The sequence below is a fragment of the Anopheles merus genome, chromosome 3L, assembly GCF_017562075.2.
Source record: "Anopheles merus strain MAF chromosome 3L, AmerM5.1, whole genome shotgun sequence".
Classification (NCBI taxonomy): Eukaryota; Metazoa; Arthropoda; class Insecta; order Diptera; family Culicidae; genus Anopheles; species Anopheles merus.
Window position 1 is genome coordinate 17,597,702 of NC_054085.1, and position 26,717 is coordinate 17,624,418.

Sequence of the window (26,717 nt, forward strand, 5' to 3'; positions counted from 1 at the left end):
TGACAGTGCTAACTTACGATCAGTTTTGGAGAAAATCCCACCCAAGAATTGGAGCTTTTGAACTATGTTTTAAAATTTGATTATGTGTTATGGATGTCATGAACTTGCTCCAAACCAAGTGTTCTAAGGATGAAGAATGCACTGAGTGACAAGTTGCAGTTCAAACGCTTCCATAAACGACCTCGAATAGCGCCTGTCCATCACCAGTTATCAATCACCGTTCAATCAGTTCCCTGTCCCCCCAGCATCGACAAGAGATCATTTATCTGCCCTGGTGCGGGCAAATGCGTCTCATCTTGCATACGTCATCCGCAAATTGTAACCATTTCAATTTCGCTAAATATTGTTATTCCGCAGCAGACTGCCGCTGACAGATTGCGAAATTGAAAACACTGAATGATGAATGTGTCATTGAGTTTTGTGGAAGCCCGTTCCGGGAAACGCGGATCAGGTTTGGTTGGTGCGTCTTTTACGGCACCGGAAGGTCCGGACAAGAAGACGCGTCCGCTTCAAGATGCAGTGCCGGCACTGCGCTAATGGGGAGCGCATTGCCGGGCCCGGGCAGAAGAGGCAACGTTCCACGGAAAACACAGCGGAGAGCCTGGTTGCAATGCAACATTGAGTTTATGTGCATTACGTGATCGAAATAAATTGTCCAGCCCCAGAGTTGGCGTTGAGGCGGATGGGGCGTGGGAAGGAGTGCTTTTTTTGTTTTAAATATTTCAACATTTATGCATTCGATGTAGGGACGAGATAGGGCCGCAATCGGAACACAAACCCGAGGCTAGGAAACATGTGACACACACACACAGAGTGAAAGCGGACATGTCCACATTCACCGTCGAATGCAAATGATACGGAAAGAGGCAAAAAATGGCCTCGCCTGGTTGCTCGTAAACGATACTTTACAATAACGAATTCGGGGGGTTTTGGGGTGCATTTTTGCTACACGCCAAAGCCCTGCCGGTCCACAATGGGGAACGCCGGTCACGAAAACGATTTTCACAACCTCGCGCGCGCGGTTTACGTTCGTACCTGTGTACGCCTTCCGTCGATCGTGACTTCCTCCCTTTTTCTCGGTAGCGGGGTATCTTCAGCTCGGGAACGAATTGAGATCACGCAACAACATAACTACAATAAAAAAAAAACGGGCGAACTGTAAGGATAAATCCGGCAAATGGGAAACTCATTTGCGCACCCTTGCAGCAGCAACAAAGAGACTATTTACTATGCACGATGATGATGAACCAAGTGCAGGGGAAGGGGAAAGAAAAAAAAACAGAAAAGAAAAGAAACCGCGTACCCCAAAAACCCCGAATGCATCAATTATTGACCGGCAGTTGTTGGGGGGCCCATCGTCGTATGCCGTCGTCATCAAGCGATGTTGCCTCTCCGACGATGTGCGAAATTATCTGGAAAGGCATAAAAATTACGAGAAAACAATAAAACTTTACTTTCACCTTTCTTCTGGCTGTACACTGCCAACACCAACGGGTACATGAAAAGCCCGGGAGTAAAAAAGGATAATAAGAAAAAGGTACTCGTAAAAACGGCGGATGCTGCCTGTTTCGGAGTCTCACACGCATACACCACCAGTAGCACGGGTTTTTGTTTGAAGATGCGCTCGGGTCGGGGTTTTTTTTTTCATCATTCTCCCTTCACCCTTCATATCTATGTAATCCGGGCAACAACACTATCCTTACGGGTACTTACACCACCCACCAAATTGTTACCGCCACTCACGTGCGTATGAAAACAGCCCGAAAACCACCGAACCCTTCGTGTGCTGCTCGTGAAAAAGCGCCGCAACCACGCGAAGAAAAGTCATTTTTGCAAGGGATGATAAATTTTATTGACAAAACCGCACACCACCCAACCTCCACACAACGCGACCGAGCAAGCATGCGAACATCTTGCTTTGTTCGTTCGGTTGTGGGTTGTTTTTTTGTTGTTGTGTGGTTTTGGTTGTTGTATCTCGCCGTTATCTCGCCGTACTCTCCATTTCAACGGTCGCCTGGTCGCTGGATGTGTAACCCGTCCTCCCACGTGCCGACACGATACATTCATGCAGGCCAAGGAAATATATACAGCTCCGACCACAGCGTAGTACAGCGTTACTATTGACCACGTGCGGGATGGAGCGAGAGAAGAGCGAGTGCATCTCGTCGTATCGTCATGGCCCGCGGAATGATCCATAAGATCACAGGGGATACTTTCTTTTCCCCGTTTTGGTGCCGAAGGATATGATTCAATTTCTTGCGCTCGCTGCGTATTGCTGGGCAGCAAACCTTTTGTTCGTGCCGGGCTTTGGGGTACTTATGGCTGTATTGGAGCTGTTCATAAATAGTGCATCAGCAGCACTGGTTGGTTGCGGCGGCAGAGATGCACACTGGTTTCGTTTGAAATAATGTTAAGGCCGGGGGAAATTGTCCGTACTCGCTAGTGTAATTTTTTTGGTCGTCGAGGGAATGGTCGTGCCGGATCTGAAATTTAAGTTGTTTTTTCATCGATTTTAGATGCGAAAATGGCTGAAATACTTGCACAATATATTTATCTATCAATTGCATAGCTTTTAGAGTCCAGTTGAAGTAAAAAACATAGAAAAAGAACGTATTTTCTGAAGCGGCTATAAATTGTTTTGCCAAACAATTCAGTCAGCCGCCGCCAGATGCGCTGGTGAAAATCGAAATTACTCTACGGAGTACGATCAATGTAGCCATGCCTTTAAGACTCGTTTTAAAATCGAGACAAAGGTTGATGTTTTGCAGCTGTCAAATTTTAGTGTCATGTGCTACTAGCGCCATCTGTTGTAAAATTGCGTACTTAGTGTTTAACGCTGCTTGACATGTGACAGAAATGTCTGTTAGCAAGGTCATAATTTTACATAAATCGAAATTCATTAGATGTAGTGAAAAAATACATTTTAGAACATTTGTTTAACACACACATTTCTCAAAAGTTTGGTCATAATGCAACACTAAACAACCCTACTATTCAACGCTCGCTGCGAGCACGTGCAGCTTGACCATACTATTTACGATAGTGCGGACCGTTCCAGGCGCACGGGCATCATTATTTCTAGCGCTCCCACTGTTTGCTTACAAACCTTAACAAGGCCACAAAACGCCACAGAACAGTGCCCCTATCTCCACCACCACCGTGCTGGTGAAGTCCCATCTCGAGTGGTGTTTAAGGGATCGTGCGGGAATCCTTTAAGGCGCACCTAAAATCACACCCAACCGCAAGGCAATATCGGCATGTTTCTTAATCTGCACAGAAAATACACCATAATGCTGGAATTGCGGGCGGACGCAAGCACACCGCACAAAATGGCATTTGGAATTTCACTGAGACTTCACTTATCTGCCATCTGCCGGCAATAGTGGTGTTGCAGCACCAGCAGCAGTGGATTGTCTTCTGATTTGAAGATATTTACATGTTCACTTTGTCTCTGTCTCGGGGTCGTTCCTTCGAGACGGTCGGATGCAGTTCTAAGGAGCAGAGCGAACGCAGCAGCGACTGAGGTTTAGCAATGTGTGGTGTTGGCCCCTGCCACTGACAGAACAGTTCGTATAAAGGTGGCTAGAAAAAGTGGCACCCGCTTTACTTTCTTTCGCACAAACGAAAGTCGTCGCTCTGTTATGTTCTTCGGTTTGGCTGACAAAGGCAAAGGAACGTAATGGTTAGATAGACCGAGCGTTTTGTGACGGTGCCCTATCGAATCCATTTATTATGTCGGTGCATTTGTGCAGCCTTACCCCGATGGTGGTTGTTTCGCAAAGGGGGTTTGTTTTTCTTTTTGAAGGGTTCACAAACAAACAGGCAGTGTGTGTGTAGGTATGCTAAATTGTTTTGCTTCTTGCGTATTGTACGGAGCTTACAAATGTGTTCAATCGTCGACAGCCGATCCGGGAGCTGGATATGCAAATTGAATGTTTTGGAATGGTCCTGGAATATTCCTCCATCTGTATTCGATTGTTTTGGAGAAATATTACGTCAAAGCAGAAATATGGGACATTTTCGTCACAATCAGGGTTCGATTGATAGGGTTATTGGATTTGTGTGTGTGTGTATGAAAAATGAAGCTTACGGTAGGAAAATGCAATCGTTTTACGTTTTATCAGTATCAGTGCAACAATTTATTTTGAGGCTGATTATTTGAGTAGACAGTAGGCATTAGATGTGAAACAATTGAATAGCTGAAAGACTTGTGGTGTTGTACTCAAGTAAGAAGAATTCAGCTGGAGCCTTCAATGATTCATGATGAAAATATTCAATATATAAGTAAAATCACTTAAAAAGGAAGAATAATTTACTGCTGCAAATTGATTTTAAAGTTGTGTTTATTATTTTCTACTTAAAGTCCAGAAATCTCAATTTTGAGACTTAAATAGACTTTTAAGCATCTTGTAAAACTAGGGTATAGTTCGGCAAGGAACTATTGGATTAATCTGAAATATTTCTGAATTCCAGGAAATGTGACACAAAGCTAAATATTACAATTCAATATTAACAAGCTTCAAAATTCTTGATACATATATCTCTGTTTTTGAAGATCTTTATAATAGACTCACCGCCACTCGTTTCTATGGTGTCAGAAATAACTCGCCAAGCACTCTTTGCGCTTCGGAATGCATTTTTAACAGCATCTCCAAAGCATTCTTTCCCAGACATTGTTCGCGCTTCGCTTGTAAGATTGATTCTCAATTTTGACACACTTTATGACTCAACTGCATTTTCCACATTTTACGACATTGAGAGCACCGTCGAGCAAAATAAAAAAAAAACGACTATCACCGTCCACTGTTCACTCAACCGGCTACTTGAAGTCGGCAGCGCACCATGAAGCGTGCTGGAGCGTTCCGATGTTCCGGTGCTGAAGGAACACACCGGCTCCTAAACGATGGATATCGTGAATTGACGCTTTGTGTGTAAGCGGGTACATAAAGATGCGAGCAAAAAGAACCAAATTGCATGCATGAAAGAATAGTTAGTGTCCGGCTTTCGGGCTTCCCGGTTTGGCGCTGCACGAAACAGCGGACACCTTTACGTGCGAAGTGATGCCGCGGTATGCTCTACGGCACGGCTCTCGATGGCTTGCCGTCGGAACGAAGGAAGTAAATCTTGATATTGACATGGTAACGTCGCGCGCGCGTGGAGTGGACCGGCGTGTGATGCGTTCCGGTGCAAAGTATGGAGCTTTAAAGCACGAGCTGACTTTTACGCTGTCGGGTACGTGCCGAGTACGTGCCGAGGTCCCAATTCCCGTTCCCCAAGTTAAAGCGTATTGCGATAGATGGCGCTCACGGTGCGTGTAAGTGCGGTGCCAGGTTCTCTCGGCAACTTCCTTTCGGCACACGGTAGTGTCAAAGCGTGTGCCAGAAGGGATGAACAGAAATGGATGGGAAAGGACGAAACAAGAAAACAAAATCTACCTTTTGCAGGCGCTGGACGAGATAAGAGTGGGAAATTTGTTAAGTTTATGAGTGTCACCAGACGAGGTGCCCCGTTCCCTCTCAGACCCCAAAAGGCCAGTGCTGGACGAACAAGGACACATCCAGCGTGAATGCGACACACACACAGTAGCTTTGGAGCACTTTTTTTAATATCTCCAATTTACTGCACACTCTCTTTTTACGGCGCTTTTCCGGATTTTTCATTCATGGCTGACGGTATGCAAAAAAGTTATGCGCTGGTTGCTATTTTTTTGTTAGTGTGTGTTTGTTTTTGTTCGTACTTTAGCGCACTAACGATCCTTTATATTTCGCTTTCACGTCCCGCCGTCCATGGAAACGATCGTTTTTCAGCGGCCCCGGGTTTTGCGGAGATGGTGTGGTGTGGCCCCCGTTGAAAGGGGATCGCGAATTACGTCAGTGTGCAGTGTCAATGAAATGTCCCCGATGTTTTAGCGACTGTGGTGAAACGGGAATGTAGAAACAAAAACAGCAAATTTAGTTGCCAAAACACGGTTGCCACTCGTTACTCGGTTGGTGTTTTTTGTGTTTGTTTGCTAACTTTACTGATGTAACATTTAGCATACGATACGTAATATGATTATTATCGACCGGGCCCGCACCACCACTGCGGACTCTGTGGTGAGACGGGGGTGTCAAACCGCTGGCTGCATAGTATATCGCACGGGGTGCGATAGTCGAGAGCAAAAGTTAGATTCAGCAAAAAAGTTAGCGCGCACAAAGCGGCAACTCTTCTCTCCATAACTAACCACCAAATGACGACCCCCGCCCGCCGCCTGAGCGCGATGATTGCTCGTTTTGGTGTAAATAAAAGCAATAAACGCTCGTAATTTGCGTGAATTCGCAGAATTTTCCGCACCACTTCTGGTGTGTGCGACAAGGAAACGCGTGAAGCGGAAAATGTGACCGAGGTTTTTTGTTGTTGGCGTTGTTGATGCCGACGTTTGCATAATTGCTCCAGCTAAACACGGTTTCCCACGCTTAGTGGAAGGGGGATTTTTTTTTCTCCAGCGGTGGTACGTAACGCTAGGAATACCGAGTTGCAGCATATGGCCAGTTTCTCATAGAAGATGGAGTTTGTTTATGTGCGATAATCTGCGACGGGAGACAAGTACGGGTTGAAAATCGATGAATAGTTTGGCCCATCCGCACCAGAGATCCACTATAGAAGGTGATACATTTTTTTAGCATCTGCTTAATTATGATCATCAGCACTGGGAACGCTTTACAAGCTTGTAAACATTCCTGGTGACAAAAGAGAGATCCGTTCTGCTTATCTTAAATGATGATGAATAATGATAGTTTGTTTGCATAACGCACATTCAGCGTGCGCGGCGCTCTATAAATCATTTCTGTGATAAAAATTTGCCTTTTAATGCGTACAAAACCATTAATGTGGGTTTATTGTTATGATTATAATGGGGAAAAACGATGCTTTATGCAAACGTTCATTAAAGCTCATAAATGATGATGTATTTGTTATTGTAGTTGAAGGGAGCTTTATTTTAATGAGCTGTTTTACGGTTTTCAATAAGGCACAATTAGTGTACTTCATGATGTGGTTAGCAGGAGCGGCCACGTTCGCTCAAACAATATATTGACACCTATAGTCCTCTTTTTGTGTTGATAGAGAACTACTGGGAATACCTAATTTTTTGAATACTTAAACGTCTAACGAATCTCAGCAGTTAGTGAAGTCTATAGAGTAAGCAAGATTCTGCTGAACTGTGAGGCTCCTGATTCAGCCCTTGATGTCATTGTCTGAAGCAAGGACCCTCCCATGATAGTTGGTCTGCTCTACCACTTCCCAGTTATCGAGATAAACAAATATGCTACTTAGTACCTCGTAGTTCTTCGTCGCATCAATCCAATTCTTACCTCTTTATCTGCTAGTTGACTCATATGCCCATCATTGTGGCGACTCCTTCTATATTAAATGGTATTAAGCAATCTTTCGTTTCGAGCATCGTCACAAATTGTGCTATGAGGCGGTCTTTTAAGTTCCGCTTGAAGGATGATTGATATACATTGATCGCAGTAAATCAAAAAAACTGGTACAATAGCTGGCCTTAATAAAAAGATTGATGTTTGTATACATGTTTTTAGAGTTTCAACAACTTCCATCGAGTGGTCCTTTATCAATGTTTTCATAGTTAATTCATCCTTTTTCACTTGTTCTAGTCTTGTGATCTACCTAGATCGATATCAAGATTCGGAGTGAAGGATAGACGATGGTAATCAAAGAAACCATCAGATAAGTTCCAAATAGTACAAGAAATTGAATAAGCGAGAAATAAAACTCGGAAAAGATTCGAAAATTGTATTCGACCAGTCTAAAAAAACTTAGCTTTCCAAAAGCTCCCTGCTAAGCTTGTCGTAAAGGTAAAGGCACTTTCAACCTTGCCGATCGAATACGCCATCCCTGTTTATCATCCAATTTGCTACAAATATGTCATTATCAACGTTTCATAGAGCGCCCAAATGTCGAAAAGTGAAAGCAGGCACTTTTGCTCACGTATCTCTATCCTACTTTTGCTACATTTCTTTTTTTATACACCATAAATATACGCCCAGCGGTGCCGGAGGATCGGTCAGCGAGTCAGGGAGTGAAACATCCTTTGACGGAAAAGTTTCTCCGGTCAGTGGAGGGAGGGAGAAAAAGTCACTAATTGTGTCCTGTCACAGATATTCATTAGGTCCGGCCGCAGGAACCCGACGGACCCCGGGACGCTATAAAGTTGGCCTTCCTCTCTCGGTTCGTCAACAAGGGAAAACACAAGTGTTCGTTAGCGGTCTACCAAGCGTGGTGGAAGCGGGGGCAGGCGTGGGGTCTATTCTAAGTGGCGAGTGGACGGGAGGATACTTCCGTGCTCCTCGGGGGAGTCGATAAACTTTTTTACCAAACGGTCGTTTAAGGTGCTAGGCAAAAAAGGGGGAATGGTGAAGCAGCGTAAAGAGATAACTTTGCAGAATTTTACCACCCGGGCCGATCCATGCCCAATCATCATTCCGGCCCCGCGTATGCTTTACGGCCATGACGAAGTGACTTTCTCGCAACTGAAAGCATGAACTTTAAATAAGGAAAGAATCTCGCTTCTTTTGCTCGCTCGTATTTTTTTCCCTTTCAATGAAGAGATGCTCTTATCGAAAGCGGCGGAGGTAAAATAAACTTTCCACAATCGATTCACATAAACTGCAAGCCGCCACACGGAAGCCTTGACGGTAAAAAGATGCTGTTCTTCATTATCCGTGCCTTATGGCTTTACCCCGAGCTGGAAACAATCGCATCGGGCTTTACCCGGAAGGAACAAGGCTGGTTCCACCACCACATTCACTGCAAGGGAGAGATTTTGAGCCTGATGAAGTTACTGAGTGCCTGCCTTGGGGGCTCTTAGTCGGAGGATTGCCCGACCACTCACAGAAGAAACACAGAGTGCAGAGCGGATCCGAGGCTTTGGCCGGTTCAATTGGAATCCCTTACTACGAAGCACCTCCGAGAGCTCTTGACTACTGTGTGTGTGTGTGTGCAAGTTGGCAAAAATGCAAATATGCCCAGCCGCTTTCTCCCCGTTGCTCTCCAGCAAGCAACGCCCGCCAACAACACATGCTTCATATTTATGTAAACACTGATAGTAAATCGACCAAAATTCCCTCACATTCTGAGGGCCCGTGCAAGGGACGAAAGGAACGCATACTTCCGGTGGGGGGAAAGGGCCCTTTGCCCAGGCGAAGGTGGGGCACTGAATCGGCAGAGTGGTTTGTGGATGGTTTATTTTCCGATCCATTGGATTCAATTCCTCGTTCGGCTTGCCACGTAGTGGGTGTGTACCGGGTTACGGTTTTGTTGGGCTAGGTCAAGCTACGGCAAACTTATCCGTTCTAGGACGGTCATGTTTGAAGAGCCCACAGTGTTCCGTACAGGACCAAATGCCTGGTTGTATGGAAACACGGATCTCGGGAGCCGGGGCGGAATTCTTGGAACAAGTGTCTTCCAGTGTACGTTGTTGGGTAAATATTTAAAATTCTCACATGAAAGAATGCGCTCCAAGGAAAATGTTTTCGTTTGCAAGAAGTGTTACTGGCCGTTCCAAGAATGGGTGCTCCCCGATAGGGGTGAGACAAACAAGCGCACGGCAATGTAAGGGGAGAGGAGCTTGTGTGTATGTAGAAAGTCGGCAGTCGAGTGAGTAGTATGTTGTTCGGGTACCGTTTTTTGGGGTTTTCAGACAATGTAAAACTTCGTAGCATCGAATCCAAAACAGAGACCTTTTTTACATGGCTATACATGTAATGTTATGCTGTCGGGTAGTTCGGTGTGTTATGTTGTGTTGCTCTTGTACTGTTTGAATGCAGGCTGTTATGATTTCACCGACACAAGACCTATAGCTTGGAGTTTTTTTTGTGAATTGAATTTTAGAAATTTGAAGGCAGTGGTGGGTGGTCCCTTACAGGAAACGGAATCAAACTATTACGAAGCGATTAGTTGTGAAAGAGATTAAAAAATCAAATATTGTTTGCTTCCCCCCCGCCTATGCACATATGTATGGTAATCACTCGATGGGACATCATAAAAATATTACCCCCCGTTCATTGAACAAAAAACAGAACGATATCTTCAACCTGGCAGGCATCATCACGGCATTGTATCGCTAGCCTGTTAAGCTTTGGTTGGCAATAATCCATCACGAAATGAGGTGACATATTCATAGCGCTGTGAGCTCATCTGGTTCTTCATCGTCAAAAATGGAGTGACAAAATGAATGTCCGATGTCATCATCGTCAGCACTGTCCTCGCACTCATTTGATTTCAGTTTTTCGCCTCTCCGCAGGTCAAGCGAAACGAATCACAAACGATGGGGGGGACGGTTTTTAAAATGGAAAACCAATTTACCTCGGCCGGAAATAAACGTTTGGCCGGGCTACAATTTGACGTGTTAATTCTTTTTGCTCCGTGTGTGTGTGTGTGTTCGTTGCAGCGAGCAGAGGATAGCAGGATTTATATGAAGCGTCGCGAGAAAAACTGGGTACACTGGAGGAGTGCCGTTGGAGTGTTGCTGCACGCCGCCGCCTGGCTGTTATCGGATATTCGGCCCGGCTCAATTTCGTTACAGCCGAGTGCGTCGGATTTGATAATTAAATGAGCTCAAACAAAGGCAAGGGTGAAAATAAGAGGGATTGGAAAGTTAAGCTTCTCCTCCCGCTGGCGGTGTGCTGTTGGATTTCGACAGATGAGCTCGGGAACAAGAGCAACGAATTATGCGGTTACGAATTCTATACGGCTGAAGGGTAACGATGGGGGAAGGAGGATTAAAGCAGAGGACGGTCGTATGAGGCGGAGGGGGTGTTACGAAAAGATTCGTTACAGCAAATGAAAAAGAAAATTGCGTCTCATTATCTAAAGTAATCAATCTCTGCTTTCATTCAATTTATGCTCGGCTTTGGCCCCGGCGGCTACCCTTGCACAGGGGGTTTTGTAGGCTGGCCGGGGCGTGTATCGTGTGTGCCCCTTGGCGGCGGCAGCGGCTGCTGCTGTGTATGGGTATGAGAGAAGTTTTTTTTGTGGGTGTGTTTGGGAGGGAGATGATGCTTTTATTTATGTTATTTTTTCCTTCCGCCCTTCGGCTGGCGCTGGTAGAGTATCGGGAAGATAAATGAAAGGAGAGCAGGGCCGAAATTGTGCCTCAGCGTTTGGTGCTGCTGCTGCTGCTGCCGGTACTGATTTGCCAATGGGGCCGGGATTTTCGACGAATATTGTATTGCAGAAAAAAAGCAGATCCCACAAACGAGCAGAACGTCAGTTTCTAAGAGCTCTGTGTGAGTAGCTACGGTAAATAAATAGGTCTGCCCCCCTTGTGTTCCAAGGCTCCATGGCATGAGGTAGGAGAGCGATGCCATAAGCATCCCGGGGTAAAGTGTACGGCCTTACGTGCTGCGATTTGCTGAGCCATATTTTCAATTTCAAAAATGATAGCGAAAACAGTTCTGTTTGGAAAATTATCGCTCGTTTTATTTAGCCTATCCTCGATGCGCCCGCGGAGATGGTAAGGGTGAGTCCGCTGAGCACTTGCTGAAGTGCTGCTGGAAGAATTTCGTTTGATTTTTTTTTACTTCTTTCAACCGTGGGGAACCGTAGGGAGTAGTGGTACTGGGGGTTGTCCACGATGTAAGACATTTCTCGATTCGTAATACGACACGTAGACGAGCGGTAATAAACTGGGCTAAAGTATATCGTACAATCGTGTGGTGGACTTGTGTGGGACGAATACCAATATGCTAGGAAGTCTTCTCTCACATAAGGACATTTATTTGAGAAGAATGATGCTGAAGACCAAGTTGGGCACAAAATATCTGTTGGCGGTATGGTACGTTATGCTTTTGAACATTGATTGAAAATATTTTTTAAATATCCAAAATGGTAAAAGAAGGAAATAAAATAGTTTTTTTTATTATTCAAAAAAATACCTGTCGCGGAAATATTTCCATGGGAGACCATGGAAGATATATAAACAATACCCGTTTTACGTAGTTAAGTTACCAATTAAAAGAAAATGTTCAATGCTATTAACTGTGTACTATGGCTAATGGAAGCACAAATTCTATTAATGCTACTTTGTGAAGCAATTTTCAATGCGAATTCGGTTCTAATTTGAAACGAATGAAATAAACTGCTGGGCCCCGGTGGGAAGTGAATCGAATTGCATTCGTTTGATTTTTTCGGGTCCCCGTTCGGTCCACGGCCCATCCATCCGGTCGTCCATTATGGGACTTTATTGCAACGTTGGTTGCGTTTGAAGGACTTTTCCTCCCCCATTTTTTTTGTCGGTGCAGTACGCGCAGCAAAGAAAAATTACATTCCAAACTGCGTGACGGACCGTGTTGTACCCGTGCCCGAATGCCACGGAATCCAATTGAGAGAATGATTGCCGAGAACGCGGAAAACGGATGAACAAGAAAACAGAGGGCGCGCTCACAACAGAACCATAGAAAAAAACAAGTATCCCCAGACCAAAAGAGTGAACGGGAGAAAAGTTTCAAAGCCATACTACAAAGAGCAATTAAGAGTTAATTGAATAATTTGCATCCCTTGCGCCATCGAAATGCTGTTCGTTAGCACCAATACGGTGCAGCTCCAGAATGCACCGAGTGCCTGCACTGTACCGCTCGGAAGCATTATAGTCCATTTCCTGTTTCCACCGTTCCCGTGCCTCCTCCCTCCCTCCCTCCCGCCTGCATCACTGTCACAGCTTGGTACCAGCCACCACCACGGCCAGCGCTGGACGGCTGGGAATGTATTTGCTATTACTAGAATTTAAAAGTACCAATTAATTGTAATTGTTTCAGCTCTCGGTGTGCCTGATGGATGAAAGTTTTCGACATTTCGTTGCACAATTGCCACAGTGGATGGGAGAGTGGGGGGGTGGGGGGGGGGTGAGATGCACGGCGTGTTTGTGATTTCTATGCAATTCAATTCGCCATGCGGGATTTGCAAGTGGTGCACTCTTTTTGACCCTTTGGGAGAGAGGTTTCCCCGCTTTTTTTTGCTCTCCCCTTTCCGCTTACAATCGCCGGATGAGGTTTTTCGAAAGTGCTTTGTGTCGGCACTGCACCCGATTGTAACAGTTTGCACTCGTCGTTACAGGTAGTGTCAAAAAACGACAGTTGGAAAGTGCAGCTACTTGGCACGGAAGATAAATAATCGGTTGTGGTTGTTGCGGGCAGCGTAATTGCATCCTTGCTGCAGTCTTGCATCAAACCGCAAGAGATGAGAGGAAATTATAAACTCGTTTCTGGTCTCTCGTGTATGATCGGCTATAGGAACTTTCGTTTTAATTTGAACTAAAGAAGGTTCCTTTTTCGGATAAAGTTTTTAGTTCACCTAAACATGGGTCTTAAAAATCGGTTGATAACTATTTTACTACTTTGTCAGGTGTTGTACACAATTATCTTCTTCTTCACCGCGGTGGAAAAATGTTCGCCACTTAGAAGAAGATTTATTTTAAATCCATAAACATAAACCTTCAATGGAATTGGTATTTACTGCGTTGGTGATGTATGACTGGATGGGAATTGAACTATGTCCGGGTTAAGCTGGAACCATCGCGTGTACCATTACACCACCCGGCTGGTCGACTATATCTGAGTAAAAAAGCCTAATAAAAGCTCCACGTGCAAACGTATGAAGATATTTTTTTGTATATTCTCTATTCAGTGAGTGTTAAATTTAGCCAATCAAAACATTGTGCACGATGCGATGTGTGACTTCAGCTGTACCAGACAATGTTGTCGCTCCTTCCCAGACAACAGCCGTCAACAGTCAATAAAAACGTCGCAAAAGTACTTGCCCAAAAACCCCTGCAAGAAGGATCGTTAATCGCTCGACAAGATAACGATGCACATTCCCACAAAAGGACCGCGCCCTTGCGAAACCCAAAAATTTTCCCCTCCTTTTGCATGCACACACACATACACACGAGTTGAATGGCTGCCATTTCCTGCGACAGCTTCCACATTCCAAGAAAGTGTTGCTGATGCCCCCCATCACGAGCAACAATGACGAATCCTTCGCTTGATTTAGTCTCGTTTTTCTTGCACTGTGGATAGCGCGCCTTTGTAGTGGATAGCGGGCTTTCCATGAGTGATGTTGTTACGCCTAAGTCAATCTACTGTCAGCGAGACACGACCGTATCCGGCAAGCATGCGGAAGGAACACGCACACAATTTTATCTTTCAACCCCCGCTCAACTGTCCCTGCCACAAAACTCCTTCGGCCGGTTTCCGCTTAACCATCGCCACCGTAGGGTTGTGCCGTGTCGTGTACGTGAAACTGTTATGGAAACCTTTTGAACCATCCGGTTGCGCGATGAGGTGTGGGGTGCGCAGGGTGGAAACAAAAATCTCACAAACCCAGCGATATGGCGATACGACGACGGTGGTCCCATTGCTGGTGCTTCCCCATGAGCTCGCCCGGAGACAGACGCACTGGAGAGGAAATGGAAAACTTAATCGAAAACCGATCGTCGTACGCAAATATCGACAAACGTCATTTGGTAACGTCGCCAGCCGAATGATTGGGTTGTTTTCATGTTCCTCCCTCTCTCCTCGCACGGTGTATCTGTTCGTTGAAAGTGTGTGTGAGTGTGTGTTGTCTTGTTTCCCCTCGAGGTAACAAACCATGGCCGGGCTTCGCTGTCGCTTTCTTTGATGGGCTGGCTTATTGTGTTCTCTGCAAACATAATCTATCGGCGCGTACACTCGCTCACAGGACCGGCTTCCAAACCCCCCCCCCCCAAGGAGAGGAGGACAGGAGGTGAAGGTGCTGTAAAAATATTGTGCTAAATGTTTATCGATCCGAGAATGCTTGCCTTGCGTGTGTTGCCCCGTGCCGCGCACGTAAACACATTTTCTTCACGCTTTGGCTGGTTCAATTCATCCCCTACTTCACCCCGATTCCGCACCTGTGCAATGTTTACTGTGGGCCGCGGTGGTACATGGGCGAGAGGTGGCCGATCATTCATCTTCTTTTGCGGCTTGCAGATGCAAAACATCTCATGCGCTTACGCGCCTGTCAAGGGTGCGAGATGCTCTCGATGAGATGTCGCCCGAAGCGTCGTTATTAATGATGGTGTGTAAAGCGTACGGTAACCGGGTTGCCCCGGTTGGCCCTCGTCGAAGATTACCTCGTCAGCGCGGAAGGTGTACACACCCTCCTCCCCCCCCACCCACCCGGCCACAGAGGAGCCACAACTTGTTAAGGTTGTCAGGAGGTGGGATTTGAATGGTGGCCGGCGTTGATGGTACGCTCACTCCGTAAGCTTGGATATTTTTCGGTTTCGGTGGGTGGTAGAAGTTGTGACGATTTTACAAGTCGTTAAGCCCATTTCTTGACAAGGCAGGTTTGGTTTTGGTCGTGGGAAAGCATGCTCGTGCTGCATTGAAGAGCTCACTGTGTGCGTAATGGTTTGGAAAGGGTGGATTGGTACGCGTCAGGAGCAAATGTAGCCAATTACGTAGGTTGGACATTTTTCATCGCTCTCAAATAGATTACCGCTGCCGATCTTAATTCATGTCTTTTTTAATTTGATTCTTTGATCTTTTTACATCAAAAACTAGAAAATCCAAAGATCTCAACCTGTGCTTGGTATTTTTTTGTGTGCAAAAAACCTTGAAGACCAAATCTGAAGAATTAATTAAATGTTCTCTTCTTATCCTTCAAATTTAGGTCCACACAAGTTTAACTACAAAATGACTGGCTAGATGGACTCTGCCTGTAGATCGGGCTTTGCCGACCCCTGATCATAACCAATGGTCTGATGTTTCTGGTGTGGTAAGTACATTGTCATGATTTTTTTTTAAACAAAACTTCATTTGAATGAGCGTCGATATCTTGGGTGGTCGTATTTATAGGCTTTGGTATTAGGAAATTCCAGAATTGTTATGTATTGTCACCAAAGATCTGAGTTTGTTGTACTGTTAATGTTAATTAACACTCTAGGTGCTGTGTCTCGTTTTGGAATCACAGCTTTGTTCATTCTCCTTCTCTGTGATTGGTCTTTCAGCAACTCTCAGCAGAGCGTATTGCAGCGGGAAGAAAGAGAGAGCGCATATTGCAGAAGCGGTATCGTACGTGAGGATCGGAAAGAGAGTGAACGATCGTAAGCCAATGAAACGCGCTCATCACTCTCTTATCTTGTACTGTGTTCTTCGCAGAAAGCTAATGCAAAATGCCAGCGTCCAGAGTGTTAATGGACTAAATGTGGCCTAATGTCAAACTATTGACAGTTTCTATTTAAAACCAGACGGCTTTTTAATCGAGAAAAATCTCTTTTTACTTCCCGAGCTGTTCTACTGTTGGACCAAATCCTTGAAGTTCAAAACATTACAGGATCTGGACGTTTCAAACCATTTTCTCAACACGTACTATTTTATCAATCGATAATCCACCGCAAGCTCGTAGAAGCGCCGTGAAGCAATGAAGCTTCTCAGTAGCAATAGTAGCAACACATACAAGAGTATAAAAGACTTCTCTACAGTTACATGGAAGTGTGCCTCATACCCGTTGTGGCCAGTGGACTGTGCACATTTATTTCAATACATACGACGAGTACCCTCGAAAACATTATGCACACATCAACCCACCGCCACACGCTAGGAGGGGGCAGAGTGCAACAAAACAATAAGAAAAATAATTACGAAGCAATGCCCGCCGTCCCCATTTGGGGCCAAAATAAATAGCAAAAAAAAGGAGGCAGTTAAAATGGCGAAATATCCATTCATGTGTAAATATTCCGACGCGTTTGCTCTCGTGCATTTCAGACGCCCGCATTCCACGCGCGCAGCAGCTGCTATTGACACGGGGGCCATGTTTATGCATTCGCAGAGAGAGAATGCATTCGCAACGCGGCATTCGATTCGTAGCATGGAAAGGGGGCGGGAATGTCCGAGTGGTGGAGCGCGGCAGCCAAACTCCAGGAATCATCACTCCGCGCGCACAGGTAAGCTGCCAAAGGCAGCTGGCCCCGGCATTGACGTTTAATTTAAAATCTGTTCCATGGTGTACGCCGCGCCAATAGCAAACAGTGTGCGCGTTTGGGTGCGGCGTTGCAATTCATTTAGCGCGCACTGCATAACGGCGGTACCGACCCGCCGCTTTTCTTCCACCTCCAAAAGTGTGTGGCGCCTTGTGTGCCCGGAGAGCGGCTTGTTGTAGCAAGAGGGAGGGGGCGCACACATTTCCCCGCCCCATAGCTCAAATCGACTTCGTGCCGTCAGGTCAACGTTGAGCGTAATTTTTCTTCGAGCGTGGTTTTATTTTTTATTAGTTTCATATCCTTAACGACTCTCGGTGGGCTGTGGGATCAGAGCAGGGGGGCAATGGAGGGCGGACGCAAGCAACGGGGCTTTGAAGAGTGGGCTGTTTGCGCAATACTTGTAGCAGAATGTATTTTTCGACGCTGCGGCTGCTCCATTCGGTGCGCCGGGATCTTCGTGCCCTGAATGGCGGTGACGACTGGCGTTGCGGGCACAAGAGCGGGTCGAAAGAGTGTGCCGAACTCTCTGTTGGGCAGGGAGCAGAGCTTGCTGAGCTGAGCCGGAAAGACAAAGAGCGATACACGAAACACATGGTGAATGGGTAAATTTCATTTCACTGTTTCCCATTTTTACTTAACTCATTTTGCTGCTGCTGCTGCTGCTGCTCCTGCTGATGCTGAATGCTGTTTACGTTAGCACGCCATTTTGCCCAGTGCAAATGGAGCAAACGACGGTGGAGAAGAAAGCAAGAAGAGCACGCCTGGGGGCAAGAGGTGGAAAAACTCGAAAAACCATCCATTAGAGTTTGGTTTTCTTATTTTTTGGTTTGAGTTGTTTTTTTTTCTTCTCTTTCTTTGGCACGGTTGCTGTGCAGTACTTTGCTGCATTTGCCACCACACGGAAGCGCTGGGCGGTTCAATTTTCGGTTCAAGCATCAAATGGAAAGTTCGAAAGGCTCTTTTGGTGGTGATACGGTGCGAGAGGTAAAAAAAAAACACGCACACACATGCTCACACATGAATACACAAAAGTGGCAAGTGGAAGGAAAGCCGGGTTTTCAGCATCGTCATACAAACGGGGAAGAAGGTTGGACCGGAGGTGCTCTGTGGATGTCAATTGGAGTGATTTGTTCCCGAAGCAAAAAGCCAACAAATCACATTCGCTTCGGAAAAGTGATCGAGGGAGCTAAAGAGAAAGAGGGAGGGAGGGATGGAGGGATGTATTTCCGGTTTTGCGTTGAATGGGGGTTGGTGCAATGTAAGCTGTTCAGTTTTGCGGGGAGAAGCAAAAGGAAAAAGAAGGGCATACCTTATGAAAAGCATAGTTTTATTAGCGCTGTCAAACGTCATAAATAGCAGATGAAAGCCAAAATGTGTAGCATGAAAATTGCTGTTGAAAATAATTGTGATTAACCCTGTTTTATAGCATATACAGGGTTTTTCAGGAGTTCTCATAGCTGTCGGACACTTTATTGACTCTTTTTTGCGTGAAATGTACTTAATGTAATGGGAATTGGACTCTATAGCACCCTTGCTGGACAAATCCAATAGGAATTGTCAAGAATCCTGTCGAAAAAGGGTGCCAAGAGTCCAATTTCTAAAATATGAAGTCCATTTCCAATACGAAAGAGTCAAGGAAGTGTCCCACAACTATGAGAACCGCTGGAAAACCTTGTAGGACGCTTTTTATCAGAACTTGAGCAGGTCTTGCTGTCAAGTTTACGCACTTTCTCAATAATTCATTCTAATATGGTCGGTCGCAGCGTTTTGGTTCGAATAAAATAAAGTTTATTTTCATCGTAGCACTGGTACATTACAATATTAAGATGCAGGCTGCCCATCAGTATATCAGTATCGATTCGAAGAGCGCACTATTACACACTTGCAGAAAAAGAGCACTTACAGCGAAAAGGAAATACAAAACTAGGTAAACATAAGAGGGAGGGTACACATATCCCCACGAATTTATGGATGGTTTATTTCACATTCACGTTTGCTATGGACAAACATGTGAAACTGAAACCAAAAGGTACACACTCACAAACACGCACACACCGTAAACTACCGGGCGTCTCCTTCGTGCTCCGCATTTACCACAGAATTTGTTAAGAAAATTAAATCTTTTCTGTTTTGTGCTCTGCTCGCTAGCAAGTAAATACTGATCTCCCTTTCCCCTGTGCATCTCGCAGCATCTTCTTTGGCTTTTCAACTATGGTATATCATTTTTTTACTCCTCCCCCCCTCCCCCTCCCCCCCCTTATATGTTCATGGTTTGGGTTTGCTTTGTTCTGGGTTTTTACGTTTTACATTGAATTGGGGCTTTGTGTGTCGCTTATCTAAATCCTCGTTGAACGGCGCTTAGTTTTGTTTTGTCTTATCCTACTTACATGGCTTACGTGCTACAATTACTTCCACTGTGTGTGTGTGTGTGTATGCTACAAAATCATGCCTCTCGTGTCGTGTCGATAGACAGTTTTAAATGTTTCCGTGTTTCTTGTCTGTTGTGTATATTCCCTAATCCTCATTTAATCATCATGGTAATTTGTCTTTTTTTGCTCTTCTTTGTATGTCTCTCTCTCTCTTTCTCTTTCTCTTTCTCTTTCTCTCTCTCTCTTTCTCTCTCTTTCCACGTACCCTTTATTTTCCCCCTCTAAGTTCTATTTAAATTCACGCAGTACGTTGTCCCGCTAGGACAGAACAAAAAAAAAACCGTACACACATGGATGTCTTCCGGTTGGATGGTTCACACATATCCTCAAACAGCTTGTACACTAGCCTCCTAACATTATGGTGGTTTTCTTTTTCCTGCTTGTATTATTAGTTATGATTTAAAACACAAAAATCAAAGGTATCTTTTGGTTTTGTTTGGATGAGAAACTTAAAATACACATCTATAGGAAAATGTTTCCTTAGCTCGCTCACTTTCCAGTACGCAGTACATTTCTCGCCAAACTGCTGCTGCTCGCTTACTTTCTTACCAATCGCCAAACGGCCGCCGCTAAGCTCAGAAGGATCGCTCCCGGCATGCCGTCGGTCTGCAGGCGTGGGCAGTGGTTCAGTGCCCGAAAGTTGTTACCGTAAGCGGTCGAGCCGAGCGTCTGCTCCACGTCCTCGTTCGGCATGTCCGTGCTGAGCGTGTAAAACTGGAAAATGTCACTAACCTAAAAGCACAGATGGAAAAGAGAGATTAAAAAAAAACAAAGAGAAAGAGACACAGAAAAAGTTCCATCAGTTTCCATGAAAAAGAAGCAGCTCTCGCTAACGGGCTAAGGCTTTAAATAATTAAATAAAAAATGCGCAAATGGAAATTGTGCGAAACTCCTTTCATGTCAATTTTAATCGGTTACATACGCACAAACGGTGGGGTTTCATTATTGCGACAAAATTCGGCTCAGTGTGCACACAGGAGAGGTTCTCGGAGTCCGCATAAGAATACGATAATGAAATTGCACGGAGCCCCCTGTGACCCGTGGAAGTGTGCGCACTGTGTCGGCACTGGGCGAGATATCCTTTGTCGTCCGTAATTAAACAGTGTGTCCCCCTTCCATCCCCTTTTACGGGAAAGCGTTCAACTGCCGGTGCTGAATTCCAGCCCGCAATGCACAATCCGATCAAATGAAGCTTTAACCCCGATCGGTGACCATTTTGGTGCCACCGACCATGCAAAACACCCAGGAAACTCAAAAAATGCGCTCGGGAGTGGTTGGAAACCCCCCCCCCCCCTGTTTCGTTCTATTTTTATACTCCCGTATGTGCGTAAGTTGTGTGTACGGGAGTTTTTTTTGTGTAGCGCATTTCGTTGTTAATTTGTGATTTTGCCGCTCTGCTCTTTTGTTTCACTCTCTGCAAGTGGGTGAGGGTTGTGATGAAGCGTGCAAGCGAAGGGGGGGGGGGGGATGAGTGGAGATGCATATGCACACAAGTGCGCACAGTCCTGCTGGTCTGCAGAATCTCGTTAGCGCGCGCACTGTGGAGTGTGCAATCAATTTTAATCAGCCTATCAGTTGGAAATTGTAGCAAAATCGGCCCACAAACGACGCACGGAAGGAAGGGGGGGGGGGGCAAAGGCGGGGCGCGGGGCACAACAATCGAGATCGACGCTCGGAGCAAATGGAGCCGTATACACTGACCCCGAAAACGGTTCGGTGGAAAAATCTGATGCCCATTTCCACCACCGCGCCCCCCAGGACGGTGGCGATAATTTACATTTTCGCAGAATGAGGTAATTAAAAATGTTATGTAAATTATTTCGACCCCACCAGCGCCACGGCACCGTGGGGATAGCTCCGCGGGGTAGTGATTGTGTGTTTGTGTGTGTGCGCCCTGGAAATGCATTTGATGCATTCGCATGTGGGTTGTTTTTTTTTAATATTTTCGCTGGTTGGTTAACTGCATTCGAACCTTCGACGAACGCGCTTTGGTGCCGCGGTTTCGGTGGGATTTTATCGCTCATTTATGTGGCTGTGAATCGGTTTCTAGTGTTGCCATAATTTTTTGTATGCATATTTCATGCACGTTTGTATGTGTGTGTGCCGGCACTATTCATTGCAGTTTGTGGCACTCCTAATGCTTGTGGGGCTCTCTCAGTACACGACTCAGTGTGCGGCAAAATTCGTTGTAAATTTCAAGTGCCATAGTAATTGATGTACATTTTTCCACCATAATGAGTGGCATGGAAATGCCTCTATTTGCGATGTAATTAACTGATAGCGTGGTGCGACGCTGTACGGAGGATGCTGTAGCATAATGGGTGCCCCTCTAGAGAAGAGTGAAATCGGCGCGAATTGGATGGGGTGAATGTGTGTGCGGTCCACAAATTGCCATTCTAATTGAGTGCTTTCTGTGCGGACGATTAATAGCAGATATTGTCAATTGGCGCTGTTTGCGGGCACTGGTTGGGCACAGATTATTGGGAAAATTTTGCGCATTTGTGCTGTGAACATTGTGTTTCAAGCTGCATACTTTAAACGTTCCATTTAAAAACGTTACCCCTTTGAACCAATTGAAATCGTGACGCTTCATCGCGTTTTTTCTCCTATCTACGGCTGTTAGTAAAGCGCTCTGCTTACCTCGTTCCAGCCGTAGCGATTTTTCGCCTGCACGATCGTCTCGTAGACCGAGTTCGGGTCCAGCCCCTTGATGGTGTACGTCATGATGTGCCGGAAGGATTCCGATCGGGTGGACGGCGGGTTCAGGATAATGTCGTGCCATCTGCCCGGATGCTGAAAGGTCTCGTTCATCTGCACACGAGTGGGAGTGGAACAAAAAATAGAAAGAAAGTACGCAAAATCAGTTTTCAGATTCTCGCGGGTGTGTGCGGATTCGGTGGGAGGACCGAAAACGAGCAGGATTGAGACGGGCCTGCCTGAGATGAAAATGAAAGTTAAGCACGTCTAGACGTATTTGGTTGGGCTCTATTGTCCTGGGATTGGTTTTGCAACCTGGGTGTTCGGTTTTATCTCAATACACCTTGCTTACACTTAATGGTAGGCAAGGCAGGAGGAAGAAGTATGCTGAAGCTAAGAAGCAGAAAGGATTTATGTATGGTTCGCTGCCGATAAGCTGGGGAAATATTCAAGAAGCGTAAACGCTATTGAGCTCTCGAATCATAGGCTGTCTTGGAGGAGCTGGAACACTTACTTTATAGATATAATTTCATTTGAAAGCAATTTCATATAATAGAAATGCTTTGAAATGTCGCGCTCATAGTAAGAGTAGTGTTTATCAATAATTACTAGCACAAAGCTTCACACGCTGCGCAATTGTGGTTTGCGCCGGGCGAGTGCGAGGGCGTAGAATGCCATAATAAATCGTCCTAAGAAGAGGAAGAATGCAACATCCAGGCACCCTGTCTAGCACAGGAGTGGGGAATAAATTTGTAATGGAAGATAAGTTTCTTCCTCTAGGATTCTTTAGCGACCGCACCCACCGTACGGTAACTTCATTCCTCGGCGAAAAGGTGATAAGAGAACGATCCGACCGTAGCGACGACGATACACGGCGTGGGAGCGATTCGGCCGATTCTCTCCCCCCGGCCCGGGGAGAGTTACTTACCATTAATTTTCTGTAGAGTAATCTTATTTCCTCTATCAGCGGGAATGATTCAATGCTCCATGTGAGGTTGTACATTTCCCGGTACCGGCTGTACATGGGCGAATGGAACTGTGCGGGCCCGGGCCGGCCCGATACTTCGATGTACTTTTTCGCGCGTCCGAGTGAGTTCTCCGCCACACAGCTTCACGGTGAAAATGGGATCGTGGAAAAGGGGAGAAACGAATGAAAATTGTGTTAAAATTTGTAGAAAAAGAAAATCGTTCGATTGATTCGATATTCATATTGTTTTAAACCAGAGAGAAAAAGATGTAAGAATTGGAAAGATGTTCCAATTTATTGGCGTTCCGCTTCGTCTGTTGTTGCTAAATGTATTTTATCCGTACAGCGGTACATGAAATATTACCTATAATTGCCAAAATCCGATGCCCGTACGTTCCGCACGGTTAGGTAGTGCTTCTCGCCACGCGTATCCATCGTCCGTCGGTCGTTCGGGTGCAGCAGGAAGGAGTCCTGATACCACATAACCTGCAGCAAAGGGAAAATAATGGATACAAAACCGAAACCGAGAGAGGAGTAAGTAATCAATGGGTTAGTTTTGGTAAAAGGAATCGATCCTAACATCGAACGCTTCTTCATCCATCCCAACCCTTGCAACAGCGACAGTTTGCTGCAATTCGGAAATGGATCGCGTAACTCAATTTTACTCAGCATAATGGTTTTTCGTCAATAGCGCTGCTGGCTGCGGATGCAGTTGCATTTGGCAGTTGAGGAGAGGGGTGATAGTTGTAAGGATAAATGTGCACAATTTGGTAAAGCTATTCGTAAAGGGTAGAGGCTGATTGAAGAGCTTCAGATGTTCTGGGCAGCTTAAACGTTTTATCAGTTTAACCATCTTCAATCGATTGGTGTCAGGGTTTTGTAAATATTTCGACCAAGTTCAGCATTTGTACGAAACGGAGATTGATATTTTCCACTCGAAGATATGCATTGGAATTCAAAATGTTCACCTAATAAAATCCTATTTCAACGATGTCAAGTGTTCTTCGTATACAGGCCAAGCGATCAATGTCAAATCATTCAAGATACCATTGCCATTCCAATTGAAGTGTGCAGAAACACGAAACACTTTTAAAGAAATCAAATCAACATATAATTAGCAATCGAAATAGTTGAGAATGTCACAATACCACACGTGCCAGCGTACTTTCCACTGCTTTCCAGTACTGTCTCTAAAGCTTTCACAATGTATTGCTTTTCAGTTTTTACCACAACCCGTTTCAGCGGAAGAATCACCGAAGATTGCGCAGCTTGTTTTATTTTAGCAGCGCTTGCTTTTATCCCACTCCATCGGTGGATAATGTATTCCCCCATTCTTTGCCTCCTGATGGTATATGGGGAGGGGGGAAAGCATCGGGAAGCTTTCCCATAACTTTGCCGAGCTCTCCCGGAGGTATCGCTTTTGCTTTTGCCGCCTTTACGCTAACCTGGGCGGCCATTTCCCAGCATCATTACCGGGCGATATGGTGCGCACAGCAGCGGGATTGATTTATTGGTTTCATTTTTCAACAGTGCTGCTACTGCTGCTGCTGGTGCTGCTGCTTTTCCAAATGCATTATGCAGCAGTGACTGTGGACTTATGGTGCGAACTTGAGGAAAAACCGGTATTCCGTGCACAGGCCACGTGCTACTGGTAGTGTTTTTTTCGTTCAGTTTCTTTCCGGACACCGAGAGTTATTCGCTAAGATAAAAGTCAAGATGGGTGGTAGATGGTTTGCTGCTAAGTACATTAACATTATTGATCCGGAGAAAAAAGGGTAGTCATAGTCATAGCTGTTGCTTATTCAGCTTATTAGATGGCGCTGTTGCGCAGTAAGGGTGTGCAGCGCGGTTGATCCAAAGAGGTAGCTTAAATTACATTTCCACCGGAGCAAATTCTCGTGCCAACTTTAACGCGATTATTATTGATTGTACAAAGGACTTGCCACTTATCCCTTCGGGATGGAGGATCCGCACACCGCGGGCACATGTTAAAAGCTACTCTGTCCTTTTGCAAACGACCCGGCAACCGTGGGGCTGAAGTTTTACGCAGGGTGAACGCTTACCACTTTTTCAAAAAAAAAAAAAAACACCCCTTTTGTGCTATGCTTGTGTGCATACGAGTTTTATTTTTGTATGCGCTTACCTCAGGATTAGCATCTCCGTGTACGGTGCAGACTAGCTGGGCCTCGTATCCTTCGCCCGCGTGGACCCAGGATTTTTCGACCGTGATTTCCGGTGGAGCTGTGGAGAAGCGGAGAAAGAGTAGTGCGTATGAGCAAAGCGTGTAGCAAATGGGAAGCGTGAGAGGGAGGGAGGAATATAAATTTATCAAACAAGCAGCAGCAGTTTAATCCATCAAAATCAGCTCCAACGCGAGGGTCACATACACACACATACACACTCAACTCAGACAAACATGGGGAGCTATGATGCCAGTTCCAAGAAGTAGCACATCCATTTTCTCCCGAATCGTCCATTCTGTTCGCCTCCATTCTACGAAAGGAGAGGAGGTTTCAGTGTGTGTGTATCGTTTTCTTTGTTCGTTTGTTTGGGCTGTTCATTTTTTGTTGTGTTTGTTGAGTGTGTGCGGCACAGTGTACACGGCTGGCCTGAGCGGTTCATTTCTCGACCCCTAATACGATTAGCATGAGTGCCGCTATGATACGATTATTATGAGCATTTCACAACGGTTTTTGAAAACGGTGCTCCAGAGGGAAGGGCGCAGCATGGTGTATGAGGAAGGGGGTCGTCTTGTTAACGAAGGGCTTGAGAAAGTGGTTCCTGTTTAGCCCGTGAATTCACGATAAATAACTTCAAACCGGTGAACCGCTTTTGTTGGAAAGATTTTGTTGCACGTTCAGGGCTCTAAACAACGGGAAGATGCCGGAACCAAATTGCCACAGTGGAGAAAATTACATAAAGCACATGTTGATAGCTGTTGGTTTATAGTTTTTCAAAATAAACTGGATGGATGAACATATAATACTAAGATGACAGAAAAACTATACAAAACATGAAAAAAAAAATCTTTCTGGCGTCATCCATCAATTACGTAACGCTAACATTTCAAATGTTAGACTTCTCTATTGCAAAAAACTGAACTGTTGACAGAAAAACTATAGACAGAAAAAACTACAGAAAATTAAAAAAATTACGTACCAGATAGTGGGAGCCCCTTTCCCCTTTCAATATCTTACTGCCGTAAATTGTTATGTTTTTCATTCTTCATTCATCATTTTATTTCATATTTCTTGAAAAACGTAAATCTCCTCCTCACCTCCATGTAACAAATCTTAAGTTTTGACGACACTTCTTCTTCCATTTTTCGAGACGGGATGCATCCTCCTATGTTGATCAAACGTTTGTTTGATACAGCATATTCAGAGGCTTACTCTCTCTTATAGACTTCGAATGTCTAGAGTCATATGTCTTTTTGTGAAGACACTTCCTGCCCTCCAATTCAGCGTTTCGTAATTGATGGATGACGCTTTTATTATCACATATTTGTCTATTAAAAACTATGCGAAAAACTGCAAACGACTGCAAAATTGATGTAGCAAAAATAATTAAAAATATTTTTAAATTGGTGAACAGTTTGGCTTCTTGTTTTATTGAGCGGATA

The 26,717-nt window shown here is 45.2% G+C and overlaps 1 protein-coding gene across 6 annotated transcripts in view; it reads right to left on the minus strand.

The window, feature by feature from the left end:
* Nucleotides 1-19,232: 19,232 nt before the first annotated feature.
* The window catches only part of LOC121598410 (protein amalgam-like), a 72,511-nt gene continuing 65,026 nt past the window's right edge, over nt 19,233-26,717 (minus strand). For all 6 annotated transcript variants that reach the window (XM_041925221.1, XM_041925223.1, XM_041925222.1 and 3 more), the window contains exons 6-10: nt 25,239-25,336; nt 23,460-23,581; nt 23,057-23,237; nt 22,072-22,242; nt 19,233-20,163 (exon numbers count right to left, since the gene is read on the minus strand). In XM_041925221.1, the coding sequence (XP_041781155.1) occupies nt 19,969-20,163; nt 22,072-22,242; nt 23,057-23,237; nt 23,460-23,581; nt 25,239-25,336 (767 nt within the window). In that variant the 3' untranslated portion in view covers nt 19,233-19,968. The remainder of the gene's footprint in view (nt 20,164-22,071; nt 22,243-23,056; nt 23,238-23,459; nt 23,582-25,238; nt 25,337-26,717) is intronic.